The sequence below is a fragment of the Colletotrichum chrysophilum genome, assembly GCF_026319265.1.
Source record: "Colletotrichum chrysophilum strain AFK26 chromosome Unknown scaffold_126, whole genome shotgun sequence".
Lineage (NCBI taxonomy): Eukaryota > Fungi > Ascomycota > Sordariomycetes > Glomerellales > Glomerellaceae > Colletotrichum > Colletotrichum chrysophilum.
The window spans coordinates 116343-135104 of NW_026517413.1; the positions used below are offsets into that span (position 1 = coordinate 116343).

At 45.6% G+C, this 18762-nt stretch overlaps 3 protein-coding genes across 3 annotated transcripts; 2 read left to right on the plus strand and 1 right to left on the minus strand.

Annotated features, from left to right (window-relative positions):
* Positions 1-377: 377 nt before the first annotated feature.
* On the minus strand, positions 378-1837 carry COL26b_011006 (uncharacterized protein; the record flags this gene model as incomplete). The annotated part of the gene is made up of 2 exons (XM_053183688.1): positions 378-433; positions 493-1837. 2 exons carry the CDS (start codon positions 1835-1837, stop codon positions 378-380), a joined length of 1401 nt encoding a protein of 466 aa, XP_053032399.1.
* Positions 1838-7735: 5898 nt separating this feature from the next.
* Positions 7736-9268, plus strand: ANP1 (Mannan polymerase II complex anp1 subunit; the record flags this gene model as incomplete). Its single annotated transcript, XM_053183689.1, has 4 exons — positions 7736-8426; positions 8479-8798; positions 8856-8951; positions 9005-9268. The coding sequence occupies 4 exons, from the start codon at positions 7736-7738 to the stop codon at positions 9266-9268; spliced, it is 1371 nt and encodes a 456-aa protein (XP_053032400.1).
* A 1493-nt stretch (positions 9269-10761) lies between these two features.
* On the plus strand, positions 10762-15377 carry COL26b_011008 (uncharacterized protein; the record flags this gene model as incomplete). Its single annotated transcript, XM_053183690.1, has 9 exons — positions 10762-10807; positions 10942-11696; positions 12006-13741; positions 13793-14132; positions 14205-14581; positions 14635-14741; positions 14913-15178; positions 15233-15262; positions 15372-15377. 9 exons carry the CDS (start codon positions 10762-10764, stop codon positions 15375-15377), a joined length of 3663 nt encoding a protein of 1220 aa, XP_053032401.1.
* Between the last annotated feature and the right edge of the window lie 3385 nt (positions 15378-18762).

Sequence of the window (18762 nt, forward strand, 5' to 3'; positions counted from 1 at the left end):
AGACAATAATTGTCCTTGGAGAGCTCTGGCATACGACGCATTGAGGGCCGTCGGGACCTAGGCCGGCGGCCCCTTCTGCCCAGGTCGACTCGCTGTGAAGAGCTCGGGGAGTGTGAGAACGGCGAGATAGCAGAAGTTGCTCCAGGCGCTGAGCCTCTTCGTCAGGACTCATCTTGCACGACCTAGTTGATTCTTGGCCTGGTCTTCCGACTGGTTGCAGTATCTTCATCCGTTGTAACTGCTGCGACCTTTTGAACTGTGCCCTTGTCATGATCCTATCACTAGCCAAGTGGGCGGCCAGTGTAAACGCCTCATCTCTCTCTTCAGGATTGCTGGGATGCAGTAGACGGGCCAAATCCGATAACTGTAAAGCGTTGTCAGGCGTTGGTGTGGTATCTCTGGTTGTCCAGGATCTCGGTTGCGTCGGTGTTCTCTGCCCGTCATGCTCTGATTCCCAATCACTGTCGTCGTGGGCGCTGAACGAGACGACACTAGTGGCGTCATCATCGGCGGTCTCCTCAGGTTGGTATTCACCACTATTGTCCGTGGTGCCCCAATATCCGCCCTTCAACCACCAGCCATAGAGCCGCGTATCCAGATCTGTCTCGTCGATAAATGCTGAGCTACTGCTTCTCCTCCAGGCCTGCTGTCTGAATTCTGTTTCAACATCGACGGCCTCGTTTATCGGGTTGTCTATGGTGGACTCAATAGATTCGATGGTGTGGTCGACACAGTGTTCACTGCCGTTTCGGTTGACGATGTTGGTGGCAGTTTTGGGCCGGCGTGCTATCCATAAGAGAAACTGTGGCGAACGGACGCCTATCTTGGAGAGAATTTTGATGGCGGCGGTGGCCCAGGTTCGGATTATCAACCTGTTGATATTCATGAGAAAATCCAGCGCCATGAGCCACCTTCCACTTCTTTCCGCAGCGCCAACTCCATCCCTGACCCTACGCTCGCCTGAACGAGCCTTCGGTACCTTCTGTGCGGCTCGCTCGCGAGCATAGCCATTTATGGGCAGCAGGTGGTCATCCTTCACGGGGACCAAGCCAATGGTGCCGATGGTGTCGTACTGCGAGTCAGACGAGCTGGCTCCTATCCACTGCGCTCGCAACTCCTCCAGCTCTCGAAACCTCTCCTCCTCGAGCCAAGTGCGGTGTCTGAGGTTGATGTCTCGGTCCTCATTCAAGTAAACCGCTTCACTGGCCATTGTGATAGCACCAAAGCCGGTTCTCAACAGGGCAGTATAGAAGTCCATATCCATGCCGATACGAATATCAGACAAAGACAAGTTGGCTTGCATGTTCTCATGGGCTTGAGCTAGCCGCTCGCGAAGTGTTAGACGCTGGCCTGTGTACCCCTCCACGGGGGTGAGGGCGGCTAAGCCTAGCGCAAGCAGATAGATGGAAAGGCAGATGAGTATGCCACCGAGGACAAGAACATGAGGGATGAAACCGATGATACAAACTGTGGGAAACCTGAGCAGTCCTTGTTTTGAAGGGTCATCCAAGGAAAATGTGAAAGCGCTATAGAGTATGCTCGCCATGAAACAGAGGCCCCAAAACCCTGTGTTGACAAGGCGAAATTTGGATTGCAGATTGAAGATGCCCAGAACGTGGCTAGTTATGTGGCTCATAGTTGAGAGGAAGGCCACGAGGAGAACTTCAGGCGGAGTGTTGACCCTTCGAAGAATCATGGACCGGCTAATAGCAATACTGCTACTTGGCTCAGACAGCGCCTCAGCGGCCTGTGACTGGGTAAACAAGCCCCAACCGAGCTGATTGCTAATTGCAGCATCAGCCTCGGCGAAGGCGAGTGAATGCTCGAATAGCGTCATACCCGTTTCGGCCGATACCGGACGGCCCTGAACGGCGCATGACACAGTCTCGAGAAATTGACTAAGGCAGAACGTGCCGAATAACGGCCACAGAAGTGACAATGACCCTCGCAAATACTGCGCCGGATCTTCGTCGTTCGCGGGCACCATGCCAACGGCTGTGCATGATTCTTGGTCGGAAGCTCCGAGTAGGAGTGTGGAGCTCATTGTGTGAAGAAAGCCGCCGGTTTGGGAGAACATCAACTCTGAACTCTTGCTAGTATTACCCCAGCGCATCTCGGCAAAGTCAGGGGATGTTTGACATTGTATGGAGCGCAGGAGACCGCGGGCTTGTATGAGGAATAGTAAGACCGGGAGACCGCGCAGGAGGAGACGGATAGGTAAGGTCAGGCGTAAACGGCGTCTCGTAGCTGCAAATATGTGGGTGCGATTGAGCACAATAGCCATAGCGATACAGCAAAGGGCCCATTTGCTCGTGGCATAGCTAAAGACGCTGCCTAGACCCTTTGCCCCTTCCATGGTAAACTTGGGACTGGCAATTCCAGTATCACGGTCGACTAGGGTATCATGCCCCGGCCCTGTCCCAAGCCCATGATGGTGTTCCATCGGAGGGGGTATGTTCATGTCGAGCGCAGCGGTCGTAGCGGCGTCGGTCGTACGAATGATTCCGGGTTCGGTCGCTTCGGGAATGACTCTCTGGCCAAGGCCATCAAGTGTATCGGGACCCGGAATGAATGTTGTCAGCTTTTTGACGATTCTTGGGCCAGCCTGTACCAGATCCTCGAAGGAAGGGGCGAGCTTCGTGATGTTGACGGCTTGTTGAAGATATTGGGCGGTCCACAGCGACAGATCCCGCCAGATCGTGGAGTTGTCCACTGATGCAGAGGCGGGCTGATCCGCCATGTTCAGCTGGACAGCAAAGCAGATTCAAAGTCGGAAGTCAGCAAAGGTAGCGAAGGCAGCGGTGGCGGCCTTGTCGCTCGTAGCGGCTGAGAGCGTCGCGAAACGAATCATGGGCGGTAGGCGAAGGGTTGAAAGGGCATGATGCAGGCAAGAAGAAAGGACGGAACGTGAAAGGGACCGCGAGGGCTTCAGACTGCAGATGCAAGATGGCTTATCGTGGAGTATGCTGATGTGCAAGGTATAGCAGACTGCACTATCAGAAGGCGATAGTCGAAATGGCAGTGATTGCTATCAATCGGATCTCGTTGAAGCAGCTCGAACAATGAGGTAGATCCCGCATCAACGCAGGCTGAGGAGAATCGGCGTCGGAAGCTCGGATAAGTTGTTGGAGGGTGTACTTGGCGCGAGCACAGGCACAGCACAGAGCCGGGCCCGGCTCCTCCAGGTCCTTTACGTTCCCTACCTACCCTAAGCAGGTAAGGTGAGGTACCCTGAGGTACTGAGGTACAGTAACATCATTCATGGGCGGTTAGTAAATACCGACCACGGCGCTAACGCAACTCCACAAAATCTACGGGACTGACCTGATTACCGTAGCACCTTTGAAGACCATATAGACGGCACAGTTCACAGTAGAAATCTACTTGAATTCTATGAAGATGATTCGTACAACAGACCATCAAGACAGAAACGTCATCAAGAAGAAGGATTTTAAGTGCCAAAGTTTCGTAGCCTCGTCTACTGGTATCATATATCCGCTGATAATATCATTACATAACTGGGATGGTGCACGGCACAAGTGACCCACCCGGCTACAGTCCCTAATTCCAGCTTCTTCGATCCACCTACACCAGTGGACTGGCGCTGTAAAGCCACTTCAACAACACTGCAAACCATGGGAGCGTGCGAGCTGCCGCCAACGTCCCCCAAGGTACCATGAGTAGCTCTGAACTTGTGCCAAATCCCTCGCGTGTCTTTGATCGACTGATCCTGACCAGAGTAAATGTCCAACGAAGTAGTTCCTGTGCCTGATGACATGCCTTGCGATCCACTCAAAACCCTTCAGCTTCGTTTGTAAAGCTGGGATAGACATGTACTCCGGTGGAACAGAGTGCCGCCAATAAGCGAACTAGGCAAGATATTACGTTCTCTAGCTGTATCCAGATCAAGACTTGACTAGCCTTGGGGTGGCTGGTGATCCTGAAGCCTCTCTAAAACCGCCCGATAGTTGCCTTTCGACGCCTGAATAGCTCGATCCACCAACTTCATATGAAGGAGAGGATCAGAAGGTGGAAGCTGACCTTTGAGCCACAGATTGGTCATCTCGGCGCGGCTAGGCAGATAGGCAACACAGCAAGCAGCCAAGATTCTTTCGTGATCGAATGAAACAGGATCCATGACGATTGAAGTTGCCGACAGGTCGCCGGCCGCTTCTCCTACAACTGCAGCAATGCCTCCAGTTACCATGTCCACACAGTCAATCCCAGCGTCAGTTAGAGCGGCAGCCGCAACCGTGATGCAGCCACTCAAAACGTTCATCACGTCCCACTGTTCATTACCTTGGGAATAAGAGAGCTCTCGCTCTTGATCCCCCTCGATGATGGTGACAATGACGTCAACGCCACTCTTGGGCCATCTGTCAGCAATAATGGCCCCACGTAGAGCAGTGTCGAGATGGACACTTAGGTCTCTTTCGCTCGAGTCGCGCAGGTATCCACGGCGTTGACGAGTAGCAAACGGTGCGTACTTGACGTGTGTGGAGAGAACCAGGTAGGGTGAGAAGGGTGCGGACCGGGGAAGGGAACGAGGTCCGTGAACGGTGCAAATGAGCTTCATGCCATTGGCATTTGCTATAGGATTGGCCTGAAGCTGAGGGGGCTCGATTTCCATGTAGGCGGATCCAGATGCCGTGGGGGCTACGCCGGTCTTGAGAACTGGTCGTATAGTTAGTATTGTGAGTGACGAGACTACCGCAAAGGATTGAACCAACATAATCCTCGGATTCCGTTTGCTGGCCTTGCTCTGGAACTTGATTTAGAGCTGCAGCCATCGAACAAGGGCGGTAGAGTGGGACCGGGCGGGCCATTAATTCTTCGTCGGTCGGACATGTCGTGATGAATGTGACAGTGTCGACAGTTTCGCGGTTGAAGGCACGGAAATGGCAGGAGCGTATGTCGGAAAGACCGCAGGGCGTATAGCAAGCTAAATAGCCAACTAATCTGAAGTAGTGAACGTAACGCCCAACTGGTTGTTCGAAGTAACTTCGAATCTTTCTGAGAAAGAATTGGGCTCTTAGTTGAATAGTCACTTCACAGTTCGGCTGGTCGCTTGGGAGGCTTGTTATCAAAGTTGCTGGGAGGTGAATTTTCATTCAGCTGAGGTTCTTTTCAATAGAGAGGTAGACTCGTTTAACTGAATTCAACAGGGGCAAGCCGGTCCCACTCACAGCTCTCGGCACAAAAGAGACGATAAGTGGGCTTATGCGCGTATCCAGCTTAGTGGGCTACTACTTCAAGCCCAAAAATTTTTGCACCTCGCTCCAAAATTTGTTCCTTGATTTCACCCATCGCTGAGATATTTTCATCCTCATCAGGCTCAGTCCTGGGCTGCCGGGCCGCATCTCAATGGTAAGTGCTCAATGCCTATTCCTATCACCTATCTATCCCCTGCATATGATGCAACATCTTCCACTAGTTCACGCGATATCCTGAGCGCACGAACAACATGCACTACCATCTGACCTCAACCTGTTCTGGGACCTTTCTTCCAAATCACCTTTGCGGCAACCATTCTTTGGGGCAGGCGCTGACTTGAACACAGAGCATCACCCCGCCGACTCTCATCGTCAGTCCAGCATTTCTGGTAGACAGAATGTCGTGTATTTGGTAAGTTCTAGCTATCTACGCAAATTCCCCTCCTCCACCCCACGTCCGTGATGAACAACCTTTTCATTCAGTTCTGCTACTGAGATCTGTGATGATACCCATTTACCAAAAAAAAATATTTCTGATGGATACCCTGTCTACTGCCTGCTGAGAGTTTTGAAATAATATCGTATGCTAACCCGGCATTGTCTGAAGGCAAAAATTGTGCGACTGAGGCCTCCAAAGCTTCTCAGAAGGCTGCTTTTGACACCTGCTGGAAATTATTTCAATGGTAGGTCTACTCTTTACTCTCGCAACCCTCTTTCCCCATGACCCCCATCTCAGTGACACTCGGGATCTACATGATGACCATAGCTTATCCATTCAACTATTTCAAGTCGGCCGAGCTATACTCTCGCACTGGAGTCTCTCATACGAGGGATAAGGATGGTGGTGGAGTTGATTCCTCCGGAACCGTAATTTAGCTTCAGTGTCCCGGCCTCTCGGTCCTTCGTTCTGAAGCTCTGGGAGGCTGGGGCCGGCCGACTGAATGAGTAAACTGGCTTGTCTGACTCGCCGTTTTTGTCTCCATTTCCACTGCGACCATACATTGGATCCCGGCTAATGGCGCGTTCTAGATATTGGGATCATATCTGGGGCAACTGGTGGCAGGTTGGGTCAAATCATCGGAATGGTTTGGAGGTATGTCCTTGCTTTTGCACTGCCGAGGTGTTTCTTGACTTCGACGCGCTCCGCTTATGCGTCTATGATTGACGATTGTGTGACGCCCGCTATGTGTGGACTCCGTAGTCTTTGACCAGTGCCTAAGTCCATGTATTGCTGGCCGCCCCAAAAGCCAAGATGCCGGCTGAGGTTGAAACCGTACACATGCCCCCTTTTAGGCGGCAGGCTTCACCCAGGTGCTGTGTTCCATGTCGACCATGTGCGAGTGCTGTAACTCGACAACATCGCCAACTTAAGTAGTTGGGCCCTTCTGTTTCAGGGAGAATGCGACCGCCATTGGTCCGTACATGATATCTCGATGTCAGTGAGGGAATCGACGCAACTAAGAGGAGGACAAACGACTGAGACTTTAGCACGTAAGACTATCTCGGTATCGATATCTGCCGGCTAGATGCCCTTCTCCCTTGTTACGAGCGTGCAGCCGTGTGTCTGTCTGTACGTAATAGACGGCCCACAGAGCAGATTACCATGCGAGACAACCTAAGACAGGATCTGGAAGGAAAGGTACACATGCGGACGAGGTTCCAGAGTACGAATACTATCCTCAGTTTGGGAGCGGAAGCGATACTTGAGGGAGCCCCCTGGGAGAGAGATGTGAGCCAATGAAGAGAGGTATTGAGAGCTTACTCAGGTTCCGAGGCAAGACACTGTGCTCGCTGTGCTGTACCCCTACAGTAATCGTGCAGGTGCTCAGGCCACCTAATTCCCAAGCTGAGAATGAGGTGGGGATGGCGCTGCAGGTCACAGAACACCTAGTGGCATAGTATGTCTTAGGTACCTCAAGGTGCCTTACCTCATCTCATGCACAAGCGTTCGCCGTGTTTGAGCACGTCGGCCTCCCTTCCCATGTACCTATCTACCCTACCTCTCGCAACGACGCGAGCTCTCGACGCTTAGCCCACCCCTCGACGACAATCATTCGAAAACATCACGATTACGGCTCGCAACAGCTGAGATATCCTGCCCTGTTCAGTTGCGCGCTGCTCAACCGGTTTTCTTGCATTCGGAACTCATACAAGTGCTCCCCGCCGCGCAATCGTCCCAGCGCAATCAACTTTCGTTCCACGCGAAAGTGCTACGGTTGCCAGATGCCCTCGACTGCTTGAACATCACGACTCCCAACGTCCGGTGGAATTATACCGCAACTGTTCGAAGCTCCATTCCCAGCTAAGGGCTTAGTCCCTCTACCCAGTGCCCTGGATGTTGCCGTCATATGCATCGTCGGGCTCCAAAGTGATGCCTCGCCATCACTCCGGCGGTTTCTCCAATGGATACCCCAGGGGCAACACGTTTGAAATCTCCCCTCACAGGTACGTCGCACAGCTGTCATTGCCCTCAAACACTTCCTCCTGCGCGGTTCATTCCTCAACTGCCACGAAACCTGACGATGCTCCCTCGTAGATACCAGCCCCGAGCGACACCCGCGAACCGCCGTCGACAGCGTCTGCTCACCCGTTTGGCCATTGTTGCCATCTTGGCCATCCTTTTCCTAATTCTCGTATGGCCAGGTGCATCACTGACCTCCATTGTGTCTCTTGGCCTGCTCTCAGCGAGCGACGACCTGCAGCTTGAAACAGTACGATACTACGACCTCAGCAATGTGCAAGGCACCGCCCGCGGCTGGGAGCGTGAGGAGCGCATTCTTCTTTGCGTGCCTCTGAGAGATGCCGAGAACCATTTGCCGATGTTCTTCTCCCATCTACGAAACTTCACGTACCCACATCACTTGATCGATCTCGCCTTCCTCGTATCCGATTCCAAAGACCGAACTCTCGAGGTTCTGTCAAACAACCTAGAGGGGCTCCAGGCCGACGAGGATGTGAAACAGCCATATGGTGAGATTTCTATCATTGAGAAGGACTTCGGGCAAAAGGTCAATCAGGATGTTGAGAGTCGTCACGGCTTCGCTGCTCAGGCAAGCAGACGGAAGTTGATGGCTCAGGCCCGGAACTGGCTTCTTAGTGCAGCCCTGCGGCCTTATCACTCATGGGTGTATTGGAGAGATGTTGACGTCGAAACGGCACCCTTCACCATCCTTGAGGATCTTATGCGCCACAATAAGGATGTCATCGTGCCAAGTAAGTCTTAATGAACCTCGCAGGCCCGTTGCCATGGCTGAACACCGCATAGACGTTTGGCGTCCCCTGCCTGATTGGCTTGGGGGTGAGCAGCCTTACGATCTGAACTCTTGGCAGGAGTCAGAGACAGCGTTGGCCCTCGCTGACACCCTGGACGAGGATGCTGTCATTGTTGAAGGTTATGCCGAGTACGCTACATGGCGACCCCACCTGGCATATCTGCGAGATCCGTACGGGGACCCCGACATGGAGATGGAGATTGACGGGGTGGGGGGCGTCAGCATCCTGGCCAAAGCAAGAGTATTCCGGTCAGGCGTTCACTTTCCAGCTTTCAGTTTCGAGAAGCACGCGGAGACGGAGGGATTTGGCAAGGTAAGATGTTGTGTGCTTAAGCTTGAGTCAACAATTTTTTTAACGTCGATGGCATAGATGGCGAAGCGGATGGACTACTCAGTCGTTGGCCTGCCGCATTACACGATTTGGCATCTTTACGAACCAAGCGTGGATGACATCAAGCATATGGAGGTATGTTGTCATTCGATTCGTTAGGTCGAATAATCAGATCTAACGGTGGTCAGGAAATGGAGCAAGAGAGGTTGGCAAGAGAGAAGGAAGAGGAGGAGAAGGCAGAGAAGGCGAAGAAAGTCAAGGAGCAATTTGGCGACGCGAGCAGCCAGTGGGAGAAGGACAAATCCGATATGCAGCATCTTGCGACGGAAGACAAGAAGAGCAAGCAAGAAACCAAGGAGAGACAGAACGCTGTTGGGGGGGAGGAGAAGAAGGAGAAGAAGAAGGAGAGGGAGAAGGAGGGTGGAGGTTTCGCGAAGGATGCAGAACGCTGAAGTCAGCCGCAAGCAGAGCTAAACACGAATCTACATGGTCGTAGAACGTGCCGAGGTTCAGCCGAAAGACTTTGAGTTCATCATCTGCCTGGCCGGCAGATGCTCTTCACAATTGCATTTTCACTGTGTATACTACATGTACTTCGATTTGGGGTACTATAGGATGTTTTGTAAAGGGACAGTGCCTTAGTTAGAGAGGCGTTGGAAGGTACACAAAGGCACGACTAAATGCAGTCGCCTCATTTACCATTACGAGGTGAAACAGGAGGATCTACGTGTACCACATGTATCGTTTGTTGAGCGGGAAGGTGAGTGTCGAGTGACGATAAGTTGGAATAGTGTGAGGGCAGGCACTTACTTCAAGACTCAAATCGAGGCTATTGTGACCAGCATCCTCTATGTGACTGGCCCTGAGAAAGTTCGGTATGTTGAGGCATTTGTGTTAGTAGTATTCAAGGCATAGTTGCATCTAAGAGCAGAGTGTACGTGCCGAATTGGTCTCAAATACTTCCAAACAGTGCCTGCCTACCTGATTAGCTGAACATACCTATGCCTAAATACCTTAAGGTACATGGGAAGTCTCGAGTCTGCCCCAAGATGGCACAACGCCTAGCAGAGGTGAGATACTACACAGTAGTAGACCTGATAGGACGGTCCACCCGATAAGGTAAGCAAGCACCCTGTTGGATGACCACCAGGTATCTCGGGTACCTAGAGACGTACTGCCAGCTACCACGAGTGCCACCCAGACTTCACACGTTAATCTGGAGCTCCTGCAACCTGGTCAATTGCCGGGGTCCTCTTTTTGGCGACAGCTGTCTTAACCAGACACGCAACAATCAACCTCCGATTTGCAGGCGAGAACCTGAAGGCTCAATGTCCAGTGGTCCTGCGTTCTTGATGGCCCTCGAGCTCTGATCCGATTCAGATAATACGATTGTCACGCGCATGAGCGTATCCGTTCCTTGTTCGATTTCTCGGTTCACTTCTGTCCGAGAAGGGGCAAGCTTGCAGAATATCCAACCTTGTGGGCAAGTATCCGCCGCATTCGCATCCGCGTCCACCACTTCCACGCTCAATCAACCATGCTTCGAGATGGTGACGAACCCGAGCACCCCGAGGCAGCGCCTACCTCAACCGGTCATCTCAGCCTCGACCTGCGCAGGCCTATCGGACCCTCCGTGATGCCTCCCAGAATGCAATATCGAAGTCGGCCTGTCTCGGTCGCCGTAGACCCAGTGTCTCTGGTCATGTCGGAGTGCATATCCATAACGTCGGCACTGCACAAGCATGCGCGCTCACCGCATTCTTCTGTATCCGCCATTCTCGGCGGAAACCCGAACCCGATATACTTAGGCCCCACGAATGCTACACCCAGAGGCCCGAAAGCTACTGGCAGTGTTCTCAACGCAGACAATTTACAGGATGCGGCTTCTGCCAACCGATGGGGTCTACGTGGGAAAAGGGGCCGCAGCATACAGGACAACCCTCTGATGGCTGGCTTTGGGAAGCTTCGACACGAACTGGCCAGCGTTCGAGGTAAGATATTGCCTTGTTCTCCTTTGAGGTATACCATAGACCAGCCTTGCTGACCACTGTCTACGTACCAGACATTCATTCGTTTGACGCGTTATCGCTTCTGAGTCCATTCTTGCAGATCATACAAACCAAAGGCACCGCTGCGCCTGTCACGATACTCACGCTCGGAGCACTCCGCAAGTTCCTCGCCTATGGCTTCATTGGCCCGACCTCCCCGCGATTCGCCCTGGCGATGCAGTCACTATCCGCAGCAGTGACGCGTTGCCAATTTGATGGCAGTGACTCTGGCCAGGTTGAAGTTGTTTTGCTCATGATTCTCCATCTGATGGAAGACATGATGTCAGGGCCTGGGGGTGACATTCTCAGCGACGAAAGCGTATGCGATATGATGGGCAGAGGATTGGCCATCTGTTCACAACCCCGTTTCTCACCCGTGCTACGCCGCACGGCTGAGGCGTCAATGGTTCGCATGTGCCAAATCATCTTCGAGGACGTGAAGCACTTGGAAGTCGAAGCCGGAGACGAGTCTGATGCTCTCGATAAACAGACGAGTGCGGACATGGACAGCGTAAAGATGGACCCTGCTGCAAATTCTGCTGCTGGTTTGCAAGCCCCAGGACCAGAGAATGAAGCTCGCTTGTCGACATCGAGTTCAACGCCAGTAGACCTGAACCAACCATCTCAAGAAAGCTACGATTCTGGAGAATCCAAGCCCAATATCAACACTGGCGCCGAAGCTGGAGGTGATGGCGAAGCAGGAGGTGATGGCGAAGAAAGTTCCGAATCCCTCGACCTGCGACCCTACTCGCTGCCATCAGTTCGGGAGCTCTTCAGAGTCCTAGTCAACTTTCTAGATCCTAACGACCGCCAGCACACAGATACGATGAGGGTAATGGCTTTGCGCATCATACACGTGGCACTTGAGGTATCAGGGCCCTCCATCGCACGACATCCAGCTTTGGCTGGCATTGCGGAAGACAGGCTTTGTTGTTACCTCTTTCAGCTTGTGAGGTCTGATAATATGGCCATTCTTCAAGAATCCCTGATTGTTGCTGGCACTTTGTTAGCCACTTGCCGCGGCGTTCTAAAACTGCAGCAGGAACTGTTCCTCTCATACCTCGTTGCGTGTCTTCACCCATCAGTAGAAATACCACGCGAACCCGGTATTGACCCAACGCTGTATGCCGGAATACCGCAGTCTCCCAAACTGGTCAAACCTCCACCGTCGCAGACCAGCAGCGGACGTTCCACGCCAGTACCAGTGAAGGATAGGCAGAAACTGGGCCTTGAAGGCGGCGCAAGGAAGCCCGACGCGCGACAGGCAATGGTTGAAAGCATTGGTGTCTTGGCACGGATGCCGACGTTCATGGCCGAATTGTTTGTCAACTACGACTGCGACGCCGATCGAGCAGATCTTTGCGAAGACATGATCGGACTACTGGCGAGAAATGCCCTCCCTGACAGCGCTACTTGGTCTACCACAAGCGTTCCGCCGCTATGTTTAGACGCACTTCTCCGATACATACAGTTCCTCGCTGAGCGACTGGATGAGCCGCCAGTAGTGGAAGAGTACCTAGATCCGGCCGAATTACGAGAGCGACGGCGGAAGAAGAAGATTATTATCAAAGGAACGAGCAAATTCAACGAGAATCCGAAGGGAGGTCTGGCTTATCTCGAGGCACAGAGCATCATCCAGAACGTCAAAGATCCTGTCTCGGTTGCCCAGTTCCTCAAAGGCACCTCTCGAGTGTCAAAGAAGGTTCTTGGGGAGTATCTGTCGAAGAAGGGCTGTGAAACCGTCCTCGAGGCATACATGAATCTTTTCGACTTTTCTGAAAAACGAGTTGACGAGGCGCTCAGAGGCCTCCTGGAGACATTCCGACTTCCTGGAGAATCCGCATTGATTGAGAGGATCGTCACTTGTTTCGCCGCCAAATACTGCTCCATGGCAACACCGACTGAAGTTGCCAACGCAGATGCAGTCTTCGTCTTGACGTATGCCATCATCATGCTGAATACGGACCAGCATAACCCCAACCTCAAGGGTCAGAAGCGCATGACAGTAGATGACTTTGCACGGAATTTGAGGGGCGTCAATGACGGGCAAGACTTTGCCCCTAGTTACCTCCAAAGTATATATGACAACATCAGAACGAATGAGATCATTCTCCCTGACGAACACGACAATAAGCACGCTTTCGACTACGCCTGGCGGGAGCTTATTGTGAAGTCTGAGTCGGTGCGGCCATTGGTCCTATGCGATACGAACATCTACGACGCGGACATGTTCGCGGCGACGTGGCGGCCAATCGTCTCAACACTGTCATACGTCTTCATGTCTGCCACGGACGATGCGGTCTTTGCCAGAATTGTTACCGGCTTCGATGAGTGCGCGCGAGTAGCTGCCAAATACAAGAATGCTGATGCTCTCAATCAGATTGTATACTCACTCAGCCACATGACAACGCTGGCCACCGAGATTCCTTTCAATACAAGCTTGAACACCGAGGTTCAAGCTGGTGAGAGCAGTGTCATGGTCAGTGAGCTGGCGGTCAAGCTGGGTAGAGACTTCCGCGCGCAGCTGGCCACGCTGGTACTTTTCCGCGTTGTGACCGGCAATGAGCACTTGATTCGCAGCGGCTGGAAATCTATTACTCGTATCTGGCTCAACCTCTTCGTCAACTCTCTCGTCCCGTCCTTCTTTTTGGAGGGTTCTCTTGACATCAACCCTATTCCGCTGCAGACGCCCTCTCAAGTCATCGATAGAGGTTCAAAAGCCGTGGAGACTGGTTTCTTCTCTGCGTTTACTAGCTACATCTCCAGCTACGCAGCTGACGACCCCCCCGAGCCTTCGGAGGAAGAGCTCGAAAGCACACTATGCACTGTCGACTGCGTCAACCAATGCCGTATGGGCGAAGTCTTTGCCAACATCTCGTAAGTTTGCACTCGGGTTGATGTTAGCCACCGCTGATTAATGGGACACAGAAACCTGCCACCTGATGAATTGGAGCCTCTCGTCAATGCGCTGTTAGATGCTTTGCCAGAGGATCACAGTTCTACGGTGATAGTCGTCAAATCTGATGTGCCGTCCTCGCCTATGAATGGACAGAAGACCGCACAATCTGGGATCGTCTATGACCCAGCAATGGCCTACATCCTGGAATTCAGCACCGTGCTTGCTCTTCGTGACCAAGACACCATCCAACTTGTTGGCAAGCGGGTTATCGACGCATTGCAAGCAGTACTGCGGGATGCTGGACGCTACCACTACATTCTCGTCTCAAGGGCTGCCTTCTACCTTTTGAAGCTATTGCACGTTAGCTACGTAAGTAGTAACAAAGGCTTAGTTCCCATTGTACCCCTGCAACATTTTAGATCTAATTCTGGCTCCTCGCAGACTCATGACTATATTAACGTGCCCGTCCTACTTCACACCATATCGAGTTTTGCGAAGGACGTGCTGGCAAAGACCTCGGTTCTGCTCCTTCAGGGATTGAGAATTTGCATCGACGAGCCAAGCCCACTTCGCAACGAGATCATGACCTCTCCAGACTTCTGGGCCATTATGCGAGCACTGGCTCTGCGACATGACTCGGCGCCACTTGTTTTCGATATACTGGAAATGGGTTGCGGTGGAGCCCCGTCAGCCATCATTGCGGATAACTATGAGTCTGCTATCTTGCTACTCGGAGAGTTCGCCTCGGTGGCCGGCCGTGCTGCTGTAGCTGATGCAAAGCAGCGCAAGACTCGTGAGGGTACACGCGAAAACCCTAGGTGAGTAGCTGCAGGCCGCATCTGAAGCCTCGAGACAGCTAAACATTCTGCAGTCTTGTCGAAGTTGTGTCACGTGGCTCCAAAGCAATCAGCACGATTTACAGTATGACGGCACGCATTCCCTTCTTGATGAAGCAGTCCCATCTTGAAAACAATGAAGGTACGCTGACAGTGATTATCCCTGCTGCAAACAATGTCTGATACGCTGCCCCAGCATGGTCTGCGTACTGGTTGCCCATTTTTCAGGCTCTCACAACGCAATGCACGAATCCATGTCGAGATGTTCGCCTCCAGGCCTTCACTTCACTCCAGCGATCGTTGCTCTCGCCAGATCTCACCTGCAACGACCACAAGGAGTGGATAGCGATATTTGGAGAGGTTCTGTTCCCGTTGATCCACAAGCTCTTGAAGCCAGAGGTCTTCTCTTCCGACCCTGTAGGTATGAGTGAGATGCGAGTTCAGGCCGCTTCTTTGCTGTGCAAAGTCTTTCTCCAATACCTTGTGCTTCTTTCCGAATGGGACGAGATGTTGGATTTGTGGATTAAGATCATCGATATCATGGATCGTTTGATGAACAGTGGGCAGGGTGACAGTCTAGTGAGTAATTCGGATTTTGTGGAACGACCATGCTTGCTGACAACAGTTTCACAGGAGGAGGCAGTCCGCGAGAATCTCAAGAATGTGGTCCTTTTTCTAGCAAGCAGTGGATACTTGGTAGCGCCCAGCCAAGATCCTTTGAAAGAGACCCTTTGGAGTGAGACTTGGAAGCGAATTGACCGCTTTGTGCCAGACCTAAGGGGTGACTTAGCGTTAGAAGAACCAAAAGCTAGTGGAGAACAGGCGGTCATAGTAGAAGCAAGCATATAAGTAAATAGACTTTAATAAGTAGGTTATATAGATAGAGTAATAATACTTAGGTATTCTACTTATAGTTATTTCTATTTATATATAGCATTTCATATACTAATAATACTATTTATAATAATACTTTACTTATTTAAATATTATATATAAAATAAACTAATAAACTTTAGAATATAAAACCTTATATAGAAATACTCTATTTATCTCTAATTATAACTATTATATTGATTATATAATATATATTATTATATAGCTTTACTATATAATTAAGTGTTTATTAGTTTATATTTTAAATTAAAAATATTTTTTAAAATAAAAATTATAGATTATTAAGACTATAACTATAATAATATCTCTTTTCCTTATTATTATCTATATAAATAAATACCTATAAGTAATAAGAATTAGAATATTTGATTATAATATACACATATTTATAACTTTATAATATATTAGTATATATATAATATATTTCTAAATATACTAATTTTTATATTAGTAAATTTTTATAAAAATTAAGCCTTTTTTTATTAAATAGCTAATAAAACTTTAATAAAGCTTTTAGCTACTTATTAAAATTTTTATTTAAAACTTGTCTTATAATAACTCCTGACTTATTTTTTTAGCTAATAGCTTATAAGTTATATAATTTTTTTAGTTATATTACTCTTTATATATATAGTAATATATATTATATATTAAATAATCTTATTACTTTTAATATTACTTTAATAATAAGTTTATAACTTTAACGTAGTTTAATTATTATAAAATTTTGTTAACTTTTTAACCTTTTTTATATCTCTTCATAAGATAATAAGCTAGAAGCTTTAACTAAGAAAGGTTTAGAAGTTATGATAAGAGTTAATCTAATATTTTCATTATAACTTACTTTCTCTATATTTTTAAGAAGTAGAGATTTTACTATTAAGATAAGGGTATTAATTAGTTAAAGTTTTATTAAATGCTTATTAATAACTCTACTTAGTAATCTTTATAATTACTACTTTCTTCAAAACTTTAGTTTTTAAAATATATATATATATATATATATGTATATATAATTATTCTTTAAATAAGCTTTCTTATAGTTTCTCCTATCTAATTAAATCTAATTCTTGATTAAACTTTCTATATTTAAATTACTTTATTAATATATTTATAGCTTTATACTCATAGATATATAGCTTTTTTATACTATTTAATTAATTTATATTATTTATATTATTTTATAAGTTTATAAACTAAGAGTAAAGTTTTTATTTATTATTAAAATTTAAATAAGCTCTTATATTAATTAGCTTATGATTATTCTAATTATTATAATTGTCTCTTTAAATGATAATTATTTATTTAACTATTAATATATATTTAAAGTAGTCAGTAATAATAATAATAACAATTTTTATTATTATATAGTTTTAAAGTTTTCTTTTTTAGTATACTTTTTTAATACTTTTATGCTTTTTTAGTTTTATTCTTTTATTAAATATTTTATTAATAGCTTTATATACTTTTACTTGTTAATCTATTTTTTTTTAATTTTTTTTTTACTTTTTGTTACTTATTTTAGTTAGTTTTTCTAAAAAGGTATTAGTTACTTTTAATATAGTTAAGTTTATAATCTTATTAACTTTTATATCTTTTTATACTAACTTCTTATTAATAGCTTGTTAAGATATTTTATATTATCTAAATAGCTAAAGTTCTCTCTAAGTTTCAATATAATAATAAATTCTTTTTTAGAGATTATTATAGTTTTATTAATAAGAGATATTTTTATATTAACTACTTCTTTTATATAGACTTTAATATATTAAGTATACTACTATATATTGAGAAACAATACTATTATTTATGTAAATAATAGAAAATAAAATTTATTACTATAAATTTTTATTTTACTTTCTCTTACTTTTTATTAAAAACTAACTAGGATTTTTAAGTTTTGAAAAAGCTTTATAATACTACTTAAACTAATTAGAATATAGTTAGTAATATTTATAAATTAAAAGTTAATAATAAACTTATTTTATATAAATATTAACATACCTAGTTTATTTAAAATAAACTGAATAAAATCTAAAAATATATAGCTATCTTCATTAAAAACATTATTTAAAGTATTTATTATATAAGTAATAGTTAGAAGAGACTAAAGAGTTAAGTAAAAGTATATCTTTCTAAGAGAATATTATGCTCTTAATATACTTTATATCTTAAGTATATTAAGCTTATATAGTTGATATAACTTACTCTTTAGTAAGTATTTATTAAAACTCCTTTATAAAGGATATAGTATATTACTAAATACTTTACTATATACTTCTTTAACTATATAAATGACTAATGGAAGTTTTATATATAAGAGTACTTTTTAAAACTAAATAAATATAACAGTAATATAGAATTACTTTAAGTATAATAAGAAATATGTTTTAAAAAAGTTATAGAATACTTCTTTATATAAAGTTATAAAAAGCTTTTTAATTAATGATATATTATTAATATTATATTAATATATAAATTATATTAGTACTAAATAAAATAAATAATAAATACTTTTTTAATATAAATAAAAATAAAATTTTCTATGAATATTTTTATAGAATATTTTTTTATATATCTTAACTTTTATATCTTATAGATATTATTTTACTATTATTTATAAGATTTATTTATTACTTATATAATAATTTATTCTTTTTCTATTTCTTTTATTTTTATTTTTTTTATAAATCTTTTCTTTCTGAAGTTTTTAATCTTTATAATATAATATTATACTTATATAAAGATAAGTTTTAACTATAGAAACTATTTATTATTATAAAGTAATTGAAAATATATTATAAAGCTAAAAATATTTAATAAATGTATTTAAAATAATAAAACTAATAAGTTTATTAATAAAGAGAACTAATTATTAATTAAAATATTATTCTCTTAAAATAAAAACTATAATAAGTATTATTAACTTATTTCTAAAACTATTAGCTAATTAGTTTTATAAATAAAAGATAGATTTAATACTAATAATAAAATTTTTTAATTTAAATATCTTAATTTTTTATAAATTTTCTAATAATAAAAGCTTTTATCCTTAAAGGTATCTTAAGATAACTTTATAAAGTTTAATATTATCTAAAAGTAAACTTAACCTATTTATAAGTTTAAAGTTATATTTTATCTATATGAATAAAACTAATTTATTTATAAAAGTATTTCTATTTCTTATAAAACTACTATTTTTGAACTTATTTCTATTCTTATTTATATTTTTATGAAAACTAATACTACTAATTATATGTATAAATAAG